General features: G+C 40.9%; 1 protein-coding gene across 1 annotated transcript in view; it reads right to left on the bottom strand.

Annotated features, from left to right (window-relative positions):
• trit1 (tRNA isopentenyltransferase 1) overlaps positions 1–19,054 on the bottom strand; it is a 60,700-nt gene that overhangs the window by 25,217 nt on the left and 16,429 nt on the right. The window contains exons 2-5 of the mRNA XM_074686789.1: positions 6,492–6,632; positions 2,393–2,491; positions 1,947–2,104; positions 109–251 (exon numbers count right to left, since the gene is read on the bottom strand). Coding sequence (XP_074542890.1) covers positions 109–251; positions 1,947–2,104; positions 2,393–2,491; positions 6,492–6,632 — 541 coding nt within the window. The remainder of the gene's footprint in view (positions 1–108; positions 252–1,946; positions 2,105–2,392; positions 2,492–6,491; positions 6,633–19,054) is intronic.

The raw sequence follows: 19,054 nt of genomic DNA, 5'->3' as shown, positions 1-19,054 counted from the left end.
CAAAATGAGAAGGACAAATATAGATATTTCAAACCCATATCACCACTGCAATTTCTGTTCTTTGGATCAAGCAGCAATAACAGATGAGCAGAGTCAAACAAACCTCACCTGCCATGTCAGAGTGCAACCAGAAGATGCAAGGGTCTGAGTATCTCAGTGGTCCCCCTAGTCCACCGCCCCCCTCCTGCTCCCTCTGCTCCTCCAGCCAGCGGCTGTGTGGGACGCCTGTGTCCTCATAGATCTGAAGACTCCTGGAGGTAACACAGACACAGACAGACATGTTACAATCCAACAAAACCTTTAACCCACCTGACCATTCAAGACTGTTTCAACTTCTGATACAGTGTAAGTTTATAGCTTGTTTTTTTCTTTAATCTAACATAAAAGAAAGACACTGAAGTCTATGTTTTGTGCTTGATGTCAGTGAAGAAATGAAGAAAAAACAAAGACAGAAAGAACGAAAGGATTGTCAAAAAAAATTTTCTAAACATCAGCCACGTAACATTTGGTCAGCACACAGTAGTCGTATGCGTTTCAGATTTAAATCAGATCCAGATTCTGCATCCTCTCTTTGCTGCACTCTGAGGTTAAAAAGAAAAGATGATTCATGTCATCTGGTGTCATCACGAAGAGCAGGGTAACCCAACCTTCTAACACAAAAGACCCAAGGGTGCTCACTGCTACTTACCCAGCCTTGAGTGTGTGTGTGAGTGTGTGTGTGTGTGTGTGCATACAGTGTAAAAAGACACTCTCGTCTGCTCATACTGTGTCTGTCAGTCTGACACAGGAGAGCTCTTCAAGGGCTCAGACAACATGTAGGGAATGCTTATGCCCACACAAACAAGTCATAACAGCTCACCTATAAACTCTGCATGTCTGAAGGTCTCATATAATTTCCTCACTTCATAAAATCTGTGATTTCAAAGTCTAGATATGAATTAAAAATAAAACTGAGTTGATTTGCAAAAGGAGGCGATGATGCAGGTAATGCTTCTCTCTGCTACATTAGAAACCTTATGTCATTCTTAGTTTTTGCTTTCATGAACTAGTAGCAGGAACCTAGACCGTTAAAGTGAGGTCCCCACAAAAACTGCTCCCCCTGGTGGCTGGCTGCAGTATAGGTCAAAAAATCTGTCTCTCCAGTCATTCCAGATGGGCTGTGGTCAAACTTTTAACAATTAATACACCTAGTAGAAATGTTTCTCACGTCCGATTGTTGTGGTGATTTGAAGATATCATTTGGCTGCCTTCTATTAAAGTCCTCTTTTTTCTGAAAAGTTTTGTTTTCATTAGTTATAAAAGGTTGAAACGAGGCTTTATGTACCGTTTAACGATGATTGACAGCTGCCGTTCTCGTGTATTTTTTTACAATGATGTAACAAAGGATGATACCATAACCCTTTATCAGGGAAGAGACTACATCTGGTAACTTCTGCACACAACATTTACTTTAACTGTTATAAAAGCAAAAAAAAAGTCTTGTTAAGTTGTCCAATAAAATTCTGTGGTTGAAATTTTAAATCTCAAAGTATTTCAATGAGACCCCTGTGAAGACCTGTATTTCAGTTGATTTATAAGAGCTAACTCTTGGTCTGATTGTCTCCGTTGTTGAGGACACCTCACTGTATTATTAAACAGCCTTCAAGCCACATTATCACCAACACTGACATTTTATTTCTCTGATTGCTGCAACTGTAAGTTGGCGGAAAGCTAGTCTAAATACCGTAGTAGGATGAGAGCAAAACAAAGTCTGGCTTTCCTACATGACTGTTCTGGTTTTGACAGGTAACACTAAAGTTTTAAGTTTCTTTTTCAAGAGTTTAAAAGATGTGTAAGTTTAAGAGTTAAAGCTCAAAACTGTGACATTTCTGAAAATAATAATGGCACAGATTTAAAACATGGTACACACAGTTAATGCAGACATGAACAACTAACACCAGTATCACCTGGCTATCTTGCGTCTGTCATTGGGGTGCAACATGGCGGCCATATTGGGATCCACCGCAGTGAGCCGTTTATGCAACTCAGCTCCGCCCAGTTTCTCCAACTCTAGCTTCCTGTCAGGAGACACGTCTCTCCTGTCCCCTGAGTCCTCGTTCTCCTGCTGTAAGAAACAACCAGAGGCGCTTCAGAGTTGACGGATGTTTCCTTTAAATATTGATCTATAACCCCGTATTGAATATAGCTTTGGGGGACAAAAAACCTGCAATAGAAATCAAAAGAGAAACCAGAGTGCACATATAGCATATTAATTCATACGTTTCTGAAATAATTCAGCGTTCATTATTCATCTCATGATTTAAAAACTGAACTATATAAATGAGATGAACTCTATCAAAGAGGCAGAGAGCGTGAAATGAGGTGTTCTGAATTTTAAATCTATGGCACTCACCCCTGAATCCAGCAGGACTTTCCACAGCAGAGACTCAATGTAATAGTTAGTTCCTCCGACGATGACAGGCAGCTTGTTTCTGCTGTGCATGTCATCTATGTGAGAGTGTGTTAAGGAGGAAACTGATCCACACACCTTTTAGCAACATGAATTACATGGACGCTCACCTGTTACTAATGTGTTTCATACTTGAGTGCACAACAATTGAAACCATTTAGAGGTGATTGGTTGAGTTCATTAAAAGGTATCCACACATTACGGGCATGAAAAGAGCTCTGTATGGTTCTAATTTAATCTGTGAGTGAGAATATGCCAGCAGCATGTTGCTGCATTTCACTACAACTTAATTACGGTTCACTGTACATTTCAAGAATATTTGCCTGATAGATTCCCTCAAGGCCATTTCTCTCAAAGTGTCAATATCACAAACATGAGATGAGAAAGTTAGACCTTGACAGTTTGAAATACAAATTAACAAAAATTCTGATGATAAATGTGACATTAGGTCAATCCTCCTAAACTAACTGAAAAGACAACTTTTAAAAGAGTCATGTGGTTCATATTTCATGAAAAGAACACCAAGTCATGATGAAAATGCAGGAAATCAATAACCTCAACATGCTTGATCTGTCGTTTTAATGATTCCAGGCATCAACACAGCATGCGGTGGCCCACAAAGGAAAAGCCTGAGCAGAATAATTGATAAACAAAGGCATTAAGGCTGAAGGTCAACAAACAACTGCAACATTAGAATGAAGGTGTAGAAGCAGTGCTGAGATAACGACATTGATCCTCTATGGGTTTCTTTTTCTTTACAGAATTCACATCAGAGTATTCTACACACAGACGAGGTCAATATGTACTGTCTCACTGAGAGTGTCGGGCCAACAGACTCAACCCAACAGAGCCAATGCAATTCTGAGCAAGTGGTTGGTCTGCTTTTCTCTATTTCAACCTTCAGTCACTAAAGAAGCTTAACTCTTGAAGAAAATCAATAAAATTATCTTCAAATGTGAAAATATGCTGCAACTCCTTGACTTTTTCTTTTCCACTTGAGGCAGGACCCTATGTCAGGGGATCACAGGGAGACTTCTTGACAAAGACGTCCACAAGGAGAAGCTTTGGCTGGATCCCCCAGTTTGATCCAAGGTCCTGTTCTACGAAGCAAGTTCAGCCTAGCGAGATAGCCTTGGAGCTACCTCGCTAACTGAGCGCGGTAGCCGGCAGTCTCGCTACACGGTTACGACACTGGTCATCAACCTCTTAAGTGGATCCAGCTAGGCAATGAGCGCGTGCACGAATAAAAGGCGGAGCCCACTGCATCTGACCAATCGTGAACATAGAGCAGTCTGGAGCGTCAGAGCAGGCCGGAGAGAGAAGGACCGCATACTTCACACAGGAGGAGCAGGAGGTGATCATGAGGAAGTATGACGAGCTGAAACATGTAATCAACGTTAAAAGCAACACTGCCGCCGCTGCTAAAGCACGGAAGGAGTGCTGGCAGAAAATTGCTGACAGTCTAAATGCGTAAGTGTAGTGCAAAAAAAATATTTTGTGCCATTATCATCCTGAAATAGCACTGTTCAACATGCACTTTTACTGTAACATGCAACATATCTAATTTATTTCTTAGATGAATTTATTCATTTGTTCATTCCTATCGTGTTTACATTTTTTGTGTGATATGTAGCCCACATGAGCCGTACATGAATTCCTGTCACAATTTTAGTATGGGCAATAAAATATTGTCATGGAACAGAAGTGTTGACATTGAAGATCTTATTACGGCAATGAGAGTTCTTCATTCCCTTTAACTACCTGTAGAAAGTGTCATGTACTACCAACCCCTCCCTGGAAAAGGTGGTCATCCGAAAAAGAGAGTGGGTCGGGCTCCGATGTCCACGGGATCCTCTAAGAACGGACAAGCCATTTTCTCGTGAGGGCTCATTGGTCTTATTGGGCTCATTGGGTTTATATAGTCCGCGAGTTCAATCTGGAACCTAACCTGCCCCGGAGCAGGTTAGCCGTTCAGCGTACGTTGCCATGGAGACTCGCCTCGCTGAGGAGTGATCCCATGTTGTAGAACAGGGAATCTGGAACATATCCTCAAAGCTACCTCGCTAGGCAGTAATCCTGCTTCGTAGAACAGGGCCCCGGTCCTACTGCCCACATGCCTTTGGGCAAGACAATTAACCCTTAAACTTCCCTCAGAGACTGTGCCAGCAGGGTGAAAATGGGATCAATTGATACTGAAGGCAGCTTTTCATCTCCCATAAGTGCATGGCCAAGCGACGACCTCCTGCTGTGAGAAACAGAGCCTATGTGGAAAACTGCTGTTCTTGGAGAGTCAGCTTTAGGCTGGCAGCAGAAAGACCAGAAACCACATCACACTGAGCCAGAAACTCTGATTTCTACCACACTAAGGAACAAATTTACGACTGAGGTCTGAATATTTAAATTTTCTATCTGCACACACTGTTTGTGAGGTTAAGTAAAAGCAATGAGAGAAATATTTGAACACAGTATATCTGCTGTGAATCAAAACATTTCTTCTCTTCTCATCTGAGCCTTCTTATTCTTCAAAACACGTACTTCAGGAATGGGCAAGTTTTTCCTTTCAATATCGAAAAACTAAGAAGCAGAAATATGGATGTGTTAACACAACTACATTTGTGAGACGTGAGTTTCTTTTGCACATTTTACATCAAACATATTTTCTAGTGATTCACAGGTTTTGTCACTGTTTTAGGCAAGTTGGCTGAATGTGTCTGGGCTTTGAATCATTGGTAAAGATGATAATTTTGGTAAATGGGATTTTTTCCTGAAGCTTTTCTCAATTATGTAATCAATTTTAATTTGCTGAACAAAAATAAGCACATCATTTTCATTTCAGTGAAATAATCAGGTTGGTTGCAGCAAAGGAGTCTAAACTTGCCTTTCATCACAAACTCAATACCTCTGTTTGGTCCACCTCCAAAATCAACAGAAAGCATCAATACTGGAATTCTGAGCAGGCTCACAGTGCCACACCTTATTTCTCCTCCTCCTTCCTTTCCCGTCGCATCTTCTCTCATCTTGCACCTTTTCTGTTTCTCTTCCTCCCACACCCACCTTCTTTACTCAGAGATAATCAAATAACCACTCAAACAGGATAAAAGCCATCAGCCATCCGCACCCTCCTCCCTTATTTCCCACACACACACACACATTCGACTGGAACAGGAGAGGGCTGCATGTCTGTGTTAGCAGGGAACAGAGGAGTGAGCGTAATCGCTGCCGAGTGGCGAGAAAAATCCAAGGAGGAGAAACAGAAAGAGGGCTGGGTGATTGAGAGCAATAAATGAGAGCCAGAGGAGGGGTTTGGAGGAGCGGTTTTATGTGAATGGCATGTTGAGTGAAGCGGTGATAGCAGATAATGCGTCATGTGTCTTTGAATTTCTCAATTTTGTGTGTATTCTCCAGCTTTTACTCTCCTCTCCCTCCTCCGTGTCTTCATCCAGCTTTACACTTTAAAGTCCTCCACACCCCGTCTGTCCCATCTAATCTGTATTCATCTCTTTCCATTGCTCCCTCTTCCCAACAGCAGGCGAGCACTGCACTGAGCCTATTCTTGGAGATACCGCAACCCCTCGCCGCACTGGTGAGTGTGTGTGTGTGTGCAGGAGAAGAGTGTGTGTGCATTCCTCCCTGATCTATTAATACCACCTCTAGTTATCGCCTTCTCTCTCCACATCTGTGTAACGGCCGGTGTCTACGAGAGGGTGTGACGATCCAGCGTCTGTGCGCAGATGTGTGTGTGTGTGTGTAGATGCATTACAGACTCCTCTATAAATATCATCTCCAGTAATCTCTCGTCTCAATTTCAGAGCAACATCTGCAGCGAGACACACTGACAAAACAAGGACACAGCCACTCACACAGACACACACACACACACATCCAGACCAATTAGTGCAAGTGAAATCAACAGCATTCTTCCCCTGCAGTTACCACTTCATTACCTGAGAGGAGGATGTGAAAGGAGTGATGGTAACATGTGGAAAGAGGTGTTAGAGATAAAAATGTTCCGCCTCTCCAACATGTTTCCAGGAAAGGATATCAGAGCCAAGGCTTTGTTCCTGAAGTCCACCACCGTGTAGCTGCTAACCAACGGATCCACAAAGCTGATCATGTGATGCTTGCACTGGACACACTCTTCAGCTGTCACCTTGTTGGTGATGATGTCAAGCCCGTGGTACACCTGAAACAAAAAGTCAATGAGAAAAATTACAGTGACTGGATGTTAAGGTGAACTACTAGCTAACATCAAAGAGACTACAAAAGAGACTGTAGCAGCGAATGCACTGAAGTGTGCACTTTGGCAATCTAAGGAGAGTGAAACTCTGTCTTTGAAAGCACAAGTGTGTTTATGTTTTAGACCGTCCAACAAGCTGCAGACCAGCTGTTTTAAGATGGAAATAAGAAACTCTGCCAGTTAAAACAACACATGGACATTCTTGAAAATGATGAAACTCATCTCCTCTGTCCATTTTACATCACAAAGCGAGGGGGCACCCTAACTGGGTGATGTAATATGGAATTTGACAGCTGGGTGTCACACAGTAGTGAGTCATGATTTTCATTTTCACTCACACACAGGAGCAGAGATAAACAGTCAGAGTCTGGCCTTTAAAGAGACAACCTAGACGTGGTTTTATTCCTCCTTTAAGATAAAAAAAAGTCTTAGTTCCCTCAATTTCATGCCTGTTTTGATTCTGAGAGTCCAGCTCTGACCAGGTTCCTCTTTTAGCCTGTGTGCACTTCCTGGTTTTGGACAAACTCAGATTTACCTGTTTCTGCTTATGTCATACAGACCTGTAGACACATCTTTACTTTATTAATCATGAATTTCTGAGAGTTTGTTATATTCAGGCTTTAAGAGTTTAACTGATTACTCTAATGCTTTTATCATCTTGACAACATTTTTTCTTTGGTAAAAGTTCTCCTTTAAGAAATAAGCAATAATTGTTTGTTTTTGGTGGCATTGAATGAACCTAACAGTAAAAAGTGTCAAAAAGCAAACCTTAGATTCTTGATTGTTTTAGACCAACTTAATCCACAGCAGTGGCGAGCGGTGACCTGTTACAGTGTTCATGCTGAAGTGTTAACTACAGCGGGTACCCGTTTTTTAGCGTTTGTCATCGCCAAATAGCAGAACCTTTGGTGATATACTGTATACTCTCCTGGTGTCTCCACCTCATCCTCCTTGCAATAATGTACTCCATCTTTTTAGATCACGTTAAAAATAAAGACTAAAACAGAGAAATATGGGAAATCACGAGTAAATCCTGAGTGACACACGTTTATTTTGTCTCTTTTTTCTTCCTCTTTTCTCTCCCTCTTTTCTTTGAATTAAATGAAATGAGAGAACCAGATATATACTCAGTATCAGATTTTAAGGCTGTTTATTGTTTAACTGTAAGATGTGCATCAAACTTCCAGCTGCCGTCAGGTTAACTTTCCATTATGACAAACGGCTTTAATCTGACATCAGATGTGACGGGACAGTTAAAATAGATATAAATGTATCTGCTGGTTCAGACAGTTACATTAAATAGTGATTGCTGTGATTGTTTATTGCATTAAAATGTGCCTGACACTCTGGAAACCTGCCTCTGAGGCTTTGTTGACATGTGTGCACATGTGCGCCTGTCACCAAATTACAGCTGCGTGGGGTGCACTCCGCTTTGCGCCGAGAATAGACCAGGTTGGAGCTGGCGAGCTTTCAGCTGCTTTTTTGGCACGAAATTGTCACTGCACCAACATGCATCTGCTGACACCTCCCCCTGGTGCGCCATCAACTCCCCCCGGCGCACCGTCACACCCATCTCTGAGCAGACGGTCAACCAAATTGTAAAGTTGACAGCACACGGCGGTGCGCCACACGAAATTAGCACTGCGCAGCCTGCGCCAGGCTTGCGCCCCCTGCGCTGCGCCACAAAATTAGAGCCCATTAAGTTAATCCAGTTATGACCATGCGCATTGGCAGTTAAGCTGATACTACTCGGTATAGCAGTGCGCAAGCTGTCAGCTTTTCGCAAACAAAACAGGACAGATGAGGCAGGAATTTAAGACCAACAGTAAAACTGAGGTATTGTATATTAGAACATACTGACAGATTAATATTTTCAATGATTTTATTAAAGGGCTTGGACATGCACTGCATTCATACCTTATTATGACTGCTCGCCCCTGATCCACAGATATGTAAAGCTGTAACTGTAAACTGAGATTTCAGGCAATTAGTTTTGCCAAATCCATCCTGAACTGAGATTTCTGATCCAAATCCATACAAGGGTTAAAGGGATAAAATGAAAAGGGCCAATGAGGAGAACATGTTGCACATAATTTCAGTCTGACACAACTGAACTTCAGTCAGGGAAAAAAAGGACTGTTATCATAATAAGCCATTGGCTTTGCTCGCAGTAACTCTATTAAGGCTTATGTTCACTCACAGTGTGACGTTCCTTTAAAATCAAAAACAAACCAACTGGACGTTAGCACAAACAAGGCAAACGAACCATGTTTAAGTTTCAGTTTCTAACACTAATATTCAGGTTACAGATGGCAGAATCTTACAAACTCTCATTTTTCATGTAAACACAGTTTTACAGCTGAGGCATCTGTGTGTAGTCTACCACCAGCCACTCAGAGCACGTCTGTGTGGCTCAGATCGTGTATCAGACGGAGCCAGGAAAACTTTATGAATCTCCTCTGAGTCAAAAACAGTTTTACCAGCGGACCAAACACTCTGGTTGAAAAAAGCTTTGATTGACACCAATAAAAGAGGGCTTTGGTAAAGCAGACCATTGTTCATTAATCCAGAGTAGAAGGCTTTAATGAGCAGTCAGTCAGACTGCACATGGACATGAGTACTATTTTCAAAACATCAAAGAGTCAATGAAAGAACTTTCTCCTGACTTCAACTCGTGAGCTTTCCGCTTTGTAAAAACTATGGAGACAAACACTGATGTTTATGATTTAGTCTCTTTTTTACTTTTATCAGACTATAATCTTTGGGATGCTGGAATCAACTGAGAGGCAGAAAAATGTCAAGGAGCAAAGATGCCAAATTGGTTGATTTTTCATCTCTTAAAGGAGCAACAAGTAGGATATAAGAATCATGAAATGACATTTAACAACATTAAGGAAATATGCTTTGTTAAAATACAGGCAGCAGCCACCCAATCCCCTTGGTTAGTGCAGAATGGTGTGTATATGTTTGACCTGAGAGGGTCTGAGGTATTGAGGCCCCCCATGAAAAGCTATCAAGGTAAACAATGAAAGCTGGGGCAGGCAAACTGGTTCAGATCATAGACTGTGTACAACATGGATGTAGTCTCTGTGACATCACCCATCTTTGAAGCCTGTCATCCGCAGACCCAATGTTGGAAATACTGACTCAATCTAACCATGGTTGGAAGGAGACAAAGAGGCAGGGCTGATGTAGCTATGAGCTTCCTTGCTAACAGCTAAACAGCTAAAGTGTGCCTGCTTGTCAGTAAAGTGTGCTGTGCCTCCAATTATGTCAAACTTGTTTAAAGTACTCTAAATATACAACTGCCAACACTCCTGATTTCAGCAGTCTCTCACTTTTTAACCCCTTCTCCTGCTGTACTCCTGATTTGTGATTTCTTCCGATTTTCTCCTGATTTTTCATGCTGACACCAATTAAAAGTTTGTTGATAAGTACGGTATAAGATAGGTGTCATCAGACCTGGCAATCCCCCGCTTTGTCAAAGTCTAATGTTGACAGGTATGTAAACTGCTGAGTTTTTCTTCTAAAAAACCATCCAGTACACTGCTTGCTACTAGATAAATTTGCCATTCAGACCAAAACTGCATAAACAGGCTGTAAACATGTTTATTTTTGCAGTAAAAAATAACTGTGTGTTGTTCCCAGTAGCAATCCTCAAGTGAACATCGAAGATACAGCAACTTTAAGCATACCTGCACTGGCTTCATTACCCATGGCCAGAGGTTGCCACTTGGTTCAAATACTTTTTTAACTCACAGGTAGCTCATTCCACCTGAATCAAAAAGGTATACCAGAAATGCCAAAACTAGGGGGCTGTTTACACAACAATGGTTTTAGGGTGAAACGCAAATGTTTTGTTGTGTTTTGGCTTCGTGTTTCCACGTAAACAGCGTTTCAGCCGACCTAAAACGCAAACTTTTGAAAACGGCCTCCATTGTGGAATTTTTCTGAATCGCTGCCGACACCATTGACATGTAAACAGTGAGCTGGCGGTTTCAGTGGAAGTGCTGACATCACACTCCGCTTCGCGCAAGCGCATGAAACGGTACAACAGTCCCGTTGCTACGATCGTCGTGAACTATCGTGTTGTGCTTGTGCTGTTTAATCTGCTGAATCTACTGACTGTCTTCATACAAAATGTACATCTGTTGCTCCACTTCTGCATTTAGTATTCCACAATGCACCAGTTGATCAGCTCAACTCTACTTCAGTGGAGACTCCCCATAGCAGCGTCTGGACAAGACAGTTACAGCGCCACCTACAGGCCTGCCATGCTTACTAACAGTGTAAACGCAGATTTTTTCACTGCGTTTTAGTGTTTTCGGATGAAACGTTGTCGTGTAACGGGGCCTAGGATTAATATTGAAATTTACCTTTAAAAATGGTGAGTTTTTTGAGCTTAGTAAGGCTTCAAGACCAGTGCAGAGATGGATAATTTTCTCTTGACCAGGTAAGCACTCAACTGATTGGTAAGCAAATCTTTTGCTGTTTTTAATGTAACATGACTTCTAGTAAGGATAAAAGTCATTTTAAGGAATTGAACAACATTGCTAACAGACAACCAGTAAAGTGATTTAGCTTGTCGCTCTTACACAAGCTAACAGCTATTTCTCGACAAACAGGCTCTGGTGGTATTAAACAGTCTGTTTCTTCAGGAGTCGTATAAAGTCACGTTTCTATTTGCATCATGATTTACATGTTATCTGTGAGAGTGTGAACAATGATAACAGGATCTAGAAAGAAGGCAGACTGTGTCTAGTGTAACACTAGGCTTAGTATCAACTTCAGTAAACACAGCCACACATGCAGCTGCCACTGACAGATGAAAATATACAAGAGGTGGTTCATGATTTGTAAACAATGAAAAGGCACAGTTGAACAAACACAAAAGTAAGCTTAACAACTAACAGTGGAGGACTTGTCACTTGAAATTTTCCAAGTAGTGTTTCTGCTCTGTCTCTTGTTCTCAAAGTGTCTGCAACATAGCAACAGGCGTGTGTGATGTCTGTGGAGAGGAGGAGGAGGTGGGAGAGACAGCTGTTACCAGTGCTTTGGATTTAGACTGCAGCACGAAACTAAGGGTAAGGATACACCTTACTCAAAGTGACAGACATTACTAGACATGACAGACCAGTCAAGCTCCTTCAGTCAGAATGGTTAGCCCTGGGATGTAGTCTGAAACTCAGCTCTGTCTGGGTTTAGATTAGTTACCTTTCCTCAAACCAAACATGCAAGGGGCAGATTGTGAGTTTACCTGCTCTTCACTAACAGTTTACATTCAGATCTAACAGCTGGCACAGCATGAATCACTAAACACTGTTTCTCAATTCAGGAGCACTTCTGTTGGGAAATGTCTGCAGACACTACAGACAAGTCCTTAGGGCTTACAAAGTGTAGGCAAATTTTGCTACGGACATCTTTCTCTTTGTTGGATCTAAAAACCACAAACTCAAAAAAAAAAGCAAGCATGGTGTTACGTATGCAGTCACACAAAGAGGTGCAAAGGTTTATTGATGTATTCTGATGTGTGCTGAGATTGGCATGGGTCAGGAAGTCAACAGGTAAACAACATCCCATAAGAAATAAGTGGAGGAGTGAGAGATCTCACACCTTTACCATTTCTGCCTAGTGTAGCACATGCAAAACAGCCACCTGGAAACTGCAAAACAAAAGGTGCCAGCAGGATCAGTGAACCAGCAGGCATCATGGCATTTAACTTAACAGTTCAAAGTTAGAGTAACACTAGGTTATACATTTTCCCTTAAAAATATTTACTTTACAGCATATCCTCTTCTCTCTTCATCTTTTTTTCCTGAACCTCTCCTAACACAAAGCAAACTTGGACTATGTTACGCATTAAAAACGAATACTGCGTCCGACATGAATAAGGATTTCTAATGTTGAGTTCAAAAGGTATTAACAAGTAATGGTTAGTTAAAAAGGTGATGACTAAATGAGAAGTTTGAAATTTTGCGACTGAATATCCAATTAATCAAGCACTTGTTTCTATAATTGACAATCTGTCAACCACAAATAATAGCTATTGGGTGTGGCTCTAATCACAAAGAACACATTTAAGAGCCCATTGAGAGTTTCATGCTTTAGAATGAGTCAGATACAAACTATTGGTGCTTGGAGGCAACAAATTTCTTATTGATTTTTTTCAGAGTAAGAAAACAGGAAAAAAAGTCAAAATTTAGCTCAATTAAATCCCAAAAAGGACTCAAAGTATGCAAGTTAATAAGGTCCAAAGCACTAATATGTCAGTTTAGCAGATACAGTCAATGGGAAACTTAAACCCTGTTGTCCAGATCAAAATACTGCTAAACTGCACTGCACTCTGAGAACCCTTCTGTTATCCACCATGTTTGATTGTTTTCAGGTAGTAGAACATTTGAGCAATGCAGTGGTAGCCATTACGTTGATAAAGCTACAGGTTGAGCTAGTCGCAAATTGCTGTGATACAGCTGAGACAAAGCGGGTTTTTTTAGGCCTACCATGATAAAAACACTACACCTTTGATTTTTATTCAACTTTACAGATGCTATGAGGAGGATGTGTTCTGCTTGTACAACCTCACCACCTTGTGGCCTGGAGTCTCCGCACACTGTCGTAAATTACTTTTAGCGAGGTGTGTGATTGTTTTGTAATTAAATAAAGATCAGATCAAAACAAATGTTCTTTGTTCAAGACATCTTTTACTGGATACAACGCGCCAAAGTAGGTATTTATCAGTGCAGTTATGTAGCGATACGGTTTGAAACTTGACATCAAGCAGACGTTGCAGAAGCCGGCTACATGTTAGCCTGGTGCTCCGACGTATCTTTAGGCTAACGTATCAACATGTAAACACTGTCAGTTTGGATGTAGTTTAGTAGCTGTATAGCGCAGCTGGCAGTCTGTTGCTCTAAGACATGTATGTAATGTGTAACGTTAATGAATCCTGGTTAGCTATGTCCTGTCAGTCATCTACCAACCAGAGCTAGTGTAACGTCACTCTTTTTATTTTATTGATAGACTCTCAAGTTTGAACAGACCACTGCAGAATAACTGCTGACTGTGGGTTAGAATGAACATTACCACAAACAGTTTAGCCCCTGTGTTATAGAGTGATACAGCCCGAGCTAACGGCTAATTAGCCTTTAGCTCTGGCTGTATCACTCTCCCGTTTGGCTTTCTTCTGCTCTTCTGTCCTTTTTCTGTCTGACAGTTGGGCTCCTGTGTCCACCATCACTACAAAATTAATCACAGAAATCGTTTTCAGCAGAGAAAAACACAGATATCTGTGTTCTATCTCTTTTCACTACTTCACTTCGTCAGCCGGCATGGTGTTGTCATAGAGACCTAGATGTGCCTAGGTGTAAATCAATCCAGTCGACAACCCGAACTGGATGCTAAGAAGTAGCAATTTAAAATAACCTGTAACCTGTAATATTGGCGGGATAATCTCATTTTCAAGTGTGGATTATAATGAGGCATATATCTAGAAGGGAAACTTTTTTAAGATCACTTTCAAACTCCTCACAGCCCCTTTAATCTATACTAAAATCACAAGAAGACTAGCTAATGTAAGTCCTTCTACAGAACTCAGGCAACAGGCTAATGTTAGCTAATTCAGTTTACATTAGATACGTACAGATTATTAAACTGCTGCTGACATTTATCACAAAAAAACTCAGTCTTTTTGTTTAGAGTCCTTGATTAGATTTCCTGAATAAAAACATTTTGGGTTCTCATAAAACTTTCAAATGATATCTTTCTTCTGGTTTAACTGCAAGTGGACAGAAAATGATTAAAAGATTTAATCTGTGTTGAGTGTTTCATCATTTTGTATTTCATTTTGGTAGCATTATACCAGCAAAGCAATTCACAAAAACCAGAGCCTGTAATTTCATATTCTTTTTATCTGTTTAGGAAGTTGCTTGTACTGCAACACATCCTCCAAACTACCTCTTAACTTGTTCAACAAACATCTTCCAGTGACCCGAATCTGGTGTTTCAAGGCATCATCTTTGCTCAACATGTCTCACAATCTGTGTGTACTCAACACAGCTGTGCAGGTTATTGATCATGTCCTTGGTGACAGTGCATGTGTGGGTTGCGTGCACTAAACCAAATGTTCTCCATCACCGCGGCGAGCCAAAAGTGAGGAGCAGGGCAGGGCAGAACAACCCCGCCTGATAAATTATTCATCGCTGCTCTGCACGACACCACTGTCAGCCGAGGAAGGGATGGATGCATGGATGGATGGATAGACAGATGAAGGTAGGGAGAGGTAGGAGGATTTGAAGGAGTTTCTGGAAAGGAAAAGAGAGTCAGAGAGGACTCAGGAGAGGAGAGAGCAGGAGATGAACGAACATAAGAGGAGACAGAAGAGCGCTGTGTACTTGTGACAGAGAACAGGATGCTCCCTGACAAATTTGCACACATTATCCACAGCCAACCCTCCTTTGCCTCCTCTGCTCTCACTCTTTCCCTGTCAAACACACACACACACACACACACACACACACACACACACACACACACACACACACACACACACACACACACACACACACACACACACACACACAAACACACACACACACACACACACAGATTGTACAGACTGGAGACAGAATGATAGGTAGCAGAGGGACAGAAGAAGTCTGGTGAGCCAGAGAGATAGATGCTTAGAGCTACATGATGACACCAGAGTGGTTTGTGCAGAAAGAGACACAAGGGACCTGTTTACACCTGGTGTCAACATGTATCCTCTATGAGTCAGTGGGAAGACGCCATCGAGGTACAGGTGTTAATGCGTAGAAGATACACTGAGGACTCGTGATAGTAGTAAGCTGAAATGCACATAACCATGTCCCCTGAAGCTGTTTGTACAATGAAACTGGTCAGACTGACAGATCATCTCATCACTGCAACCAAGGCAATAATAACAGACAGCTTGACTATAATTGTCTTATTTAATGATTTTCAAATTTGTCATTTATTTTTTTTTGTTGATTTTTATCATTTCTCATACCAGACCAGTGTTAAAACACATTGAATATATCTTTTAAAAATTATTAATATATGGAAAAATCTGGAACCTCCAGTCTTATAATATGCGGTCAATATGAAAGCTTTCATAAATGAACTTCATCTTTTTCAAACACTTTTGAACACACAAACTTCTCCATAACTTTAGGCTGAAACAATTCATCAAATTATAATTTTAAAGTTTTACACTTCAAGTGTTCAGTGTCTCTGTCTCCTTTCAGTAAGTAAGAACTCCAAGTTTCTTCTTGAGTCAAAACAATGTGTATGAATGTGTATGCATGTTTTCACTTGTGTGTGAGAGTGTGCTACGAGGTGTGTGAAGGCAGCGCCCACAATATTTATTTCAAATCACTTCCCCCCCAGCGTTAACTGTTGCTAGGTTATAAAAGTTGTACCACGCCACCTCTTCCTCAGTACTGCTCACTACATGCTTCAGATGCAGTTATATTTATAAAGTACATTTCATTACAGGTAAGCTCAATGTTCTTTACACTGAAGCTAAAAACATTGTTTTAAAAAAGAAACAAACATGCAGCTATCCATGAGTCATCATGTTCACATGCTCACAGCTAATTGTTTGCTTTGTACCATGAAGGTTTCATGTTGAGTTTTTAGAGTAGAGATGTGATGGACCACAGGTAAGTAGGCAGGCTGTTCCAGAGAGGATGACCACAGCAACTGAAGGTCTTCACTTATAAGGTCTTCAGTTATAAGTCTTCCCCCGATGACCCCAGGGGTCAGATCAGGTTAGTCTGTAAGCAGGTCAGTAATACACAGAGGATCTAAACCACTGAGTACTTCATGGACTAGTAATAGGATTTAGTAATCTATGTTGAAATGGAACTCAGTGAAGTGTTTTCAGAAAACAGGGCGGTATGTTCAAGTTTTCTCGTGCACGTCAGGACAACAGGACGCTGTATGCTGTGTCCTGAATGAGCTGAGCCTGTCCTACTGATCCTATGGACAGTTTGTGCGCACAGGGCGCTGCAGTAATCTAACCCTTGTTGAACTGAAAGCATGGGCCAACTTCTCTGCGTCAGTTTGGGATATAAATGATTGTAATTTTGAGAGATTTTAAAAAGAAAAATGCTGTTCTTGTTATATTGACTACATGATTCTAAAAGTGAAGTACTGAATTAGGGCAGCACAATATGGCCAGAATCCAATATCTTTATATTTTTTAGGCTATATCCTGATACACGATATATCTTGATATTCTGATTTCTCCTCTAAATCACTAAATTTATGTTAAAGCCAACCCTTTGATGCATAAAATGACATCAGTATAATGATTTAAGCAGACCCTTTAGTTGGATTTTTAAAATTTGAATGCAAAAAGTTGACTTATTATATTATATTATATTACATTATATTATATTATATATATTTTCATTTTTTATATTATTAGATAACCCTTTGAAAATGTCATGAAATAAAGTTGGAGATAATGTTACTTTCATTTCCATAAATCAGCTACCTGGCTAATGTTGGTCATGCTGAAAGGACTCAAGCGACTTCTGTCTTTGAGCCTGGGGTCTGGTTGAATTATACTGGATTTGGGTTTGTCTTCTGATAATTTCCCAGCCAGCAGTATTTTGGTAATCAGCTGTAAAATAGCATCAAACTCATCTGCCGTTATGTTTCCAGCAGTGCACAGCTGATTGCCGTGACCGAATGGCATTCAGAGGGGGGTGACAGGATGCGTAAGAAAGTGAAAGTGAAATTAAAAAATGTGTCGCATTGGTTTCTCGTTGGAGACAGTGGGGAGACAATCAGGGATCATACAGGCAGCAAAGCAAACCCAAATGAGCGACTACGCAATAGAAAACAAGCCTGGGAATCCAAAACCCGCAACTGATGAGACATACAAGCGACTTTCTTCTCTCCTCTCCTAATATCAAAACCCTCATGCGCAGGAGAATTTTTCTGGGTGGGCGGGAGAGCGTGGTGCTGGCTGAGAGAGGAGCACCAGCTAAACAGCAGAGAGTGAAACCAGCGAACGACGTCTGAAAACATTTAGGTTGCTGTTTGTACTCAATGATTGCGATATAGTCATTTTATATATCTCACGTGTACAAACCCGCGATACATTGAGTATACTCAATATATCACCCGCCCTATGCTGAATTCAAAGTTGCACCAAGAACTAACTTGCTTAGTTTTTCTTTTTTCTCACTTTCTTTCAATCAACACAATTACAGAACGACAAACCAAATAAAATGGATGAAAATGGTATTGCAGCATTAGTTCTAGATATGAAACCTGTACCTCAAGGAAAAAAAGGAGTGTGGTTAGAGTTCCCACCCTCTGGTTGGGCCTCCAGTAGTGCTGGTGGCATGTCAGAAGTCCCACCACTTCCTATTTTCTTACTCCATGATCAAAAAGTGACAGTAACAAGTGTGGAGATGTTTTAGGAGATTAACTACATTTGTCTGACAACCCTGAGAGCACGGTGACAAAAAAACTAACAAACAAACAAAAAAAAAAAAAACAGGCGATGCTGAGTGCACTACAAACACAAAATCAGGAAAGTGGACACAGTACCTAGACCAGTAAAGTGGACACAGTCCCTAGATCAGCAAAGTGGACACAGTCCCTGGATTAGTAAATATGATGTAGTGCAAAAGTGTTCTGAGTGTTTAAAGGATTAAAAAAGCAGGTTTGAGTGCATTTTATTAATAACTTTGATACTTTGCTGATAAAATGTTCATGATGTGAGGAGACTTTTTAGGGCCAGGAGTGATGGTTCATTTTTGTTTACCAATCTTTCTATACACTCCTTTCTCATCTGCCTAGCTCTGCAGCAGCACAGAGGTTTCCTCTCATCCATCTATTCATACTTACCTGCCACTTTGAGAACAATTAATCCTTACATAACTACTCCTCAGTATACATTTATGTGTTACGTGTGAGAGATTTGCAAAAACAGCTTGCAATGATTTCAATTTTGCCTTAATGAGGACAAGGAGACCCGAGAGTAAAAGCAGGCAGAAGAAGACAGGAGCGTAGAGCAGAAAAATGAAGAGAGCCACTTGAGTGGAAGAGATGAAGACAAAAATGCTTTGAGGGGGAGCAGTAAATTGAAGAGCAAATGAGAAAGAAATGAAGACTTCCAGTGGAGGCTGCGGAAATGAGCTACAAATTGCAGTGATGTTAGGGCTCTGTTGTAAAATTGTAAGAGATAAAAACAACACGGCCAGTTTTGTTTATACAGTGTTTCATGATCTAACTGCAAGACAATGCCACGATAACATGAAAAGGAAAGAGTGTCTATGAAGTCTTTTTCAATAGATATTCAAACTCATGGGGAAAAAAGCCTTTTATTC

This window comes from Halichoeres trimaculatus, unplaced genomic scaffold, assembly GCF_033239565.1.
Source record: "Halichoeres trimaculatus isolate MK-OKI-2021-1 unplaced genomic scaffold, fHalTri1.1 fHalTri1_scaffold_14, whole genome shotgun sequence".
In the NCBI taxonomy this organism is placed as follows: Eukaryota; Metazoa; Chordata; class Actinopteri; order Labriformes; family Labridae; genus Halichoeres; species Halichoeres trimaculatus.
This window is presented reverse-complemented; position numbering and strand designations above follow the sequence as displayed.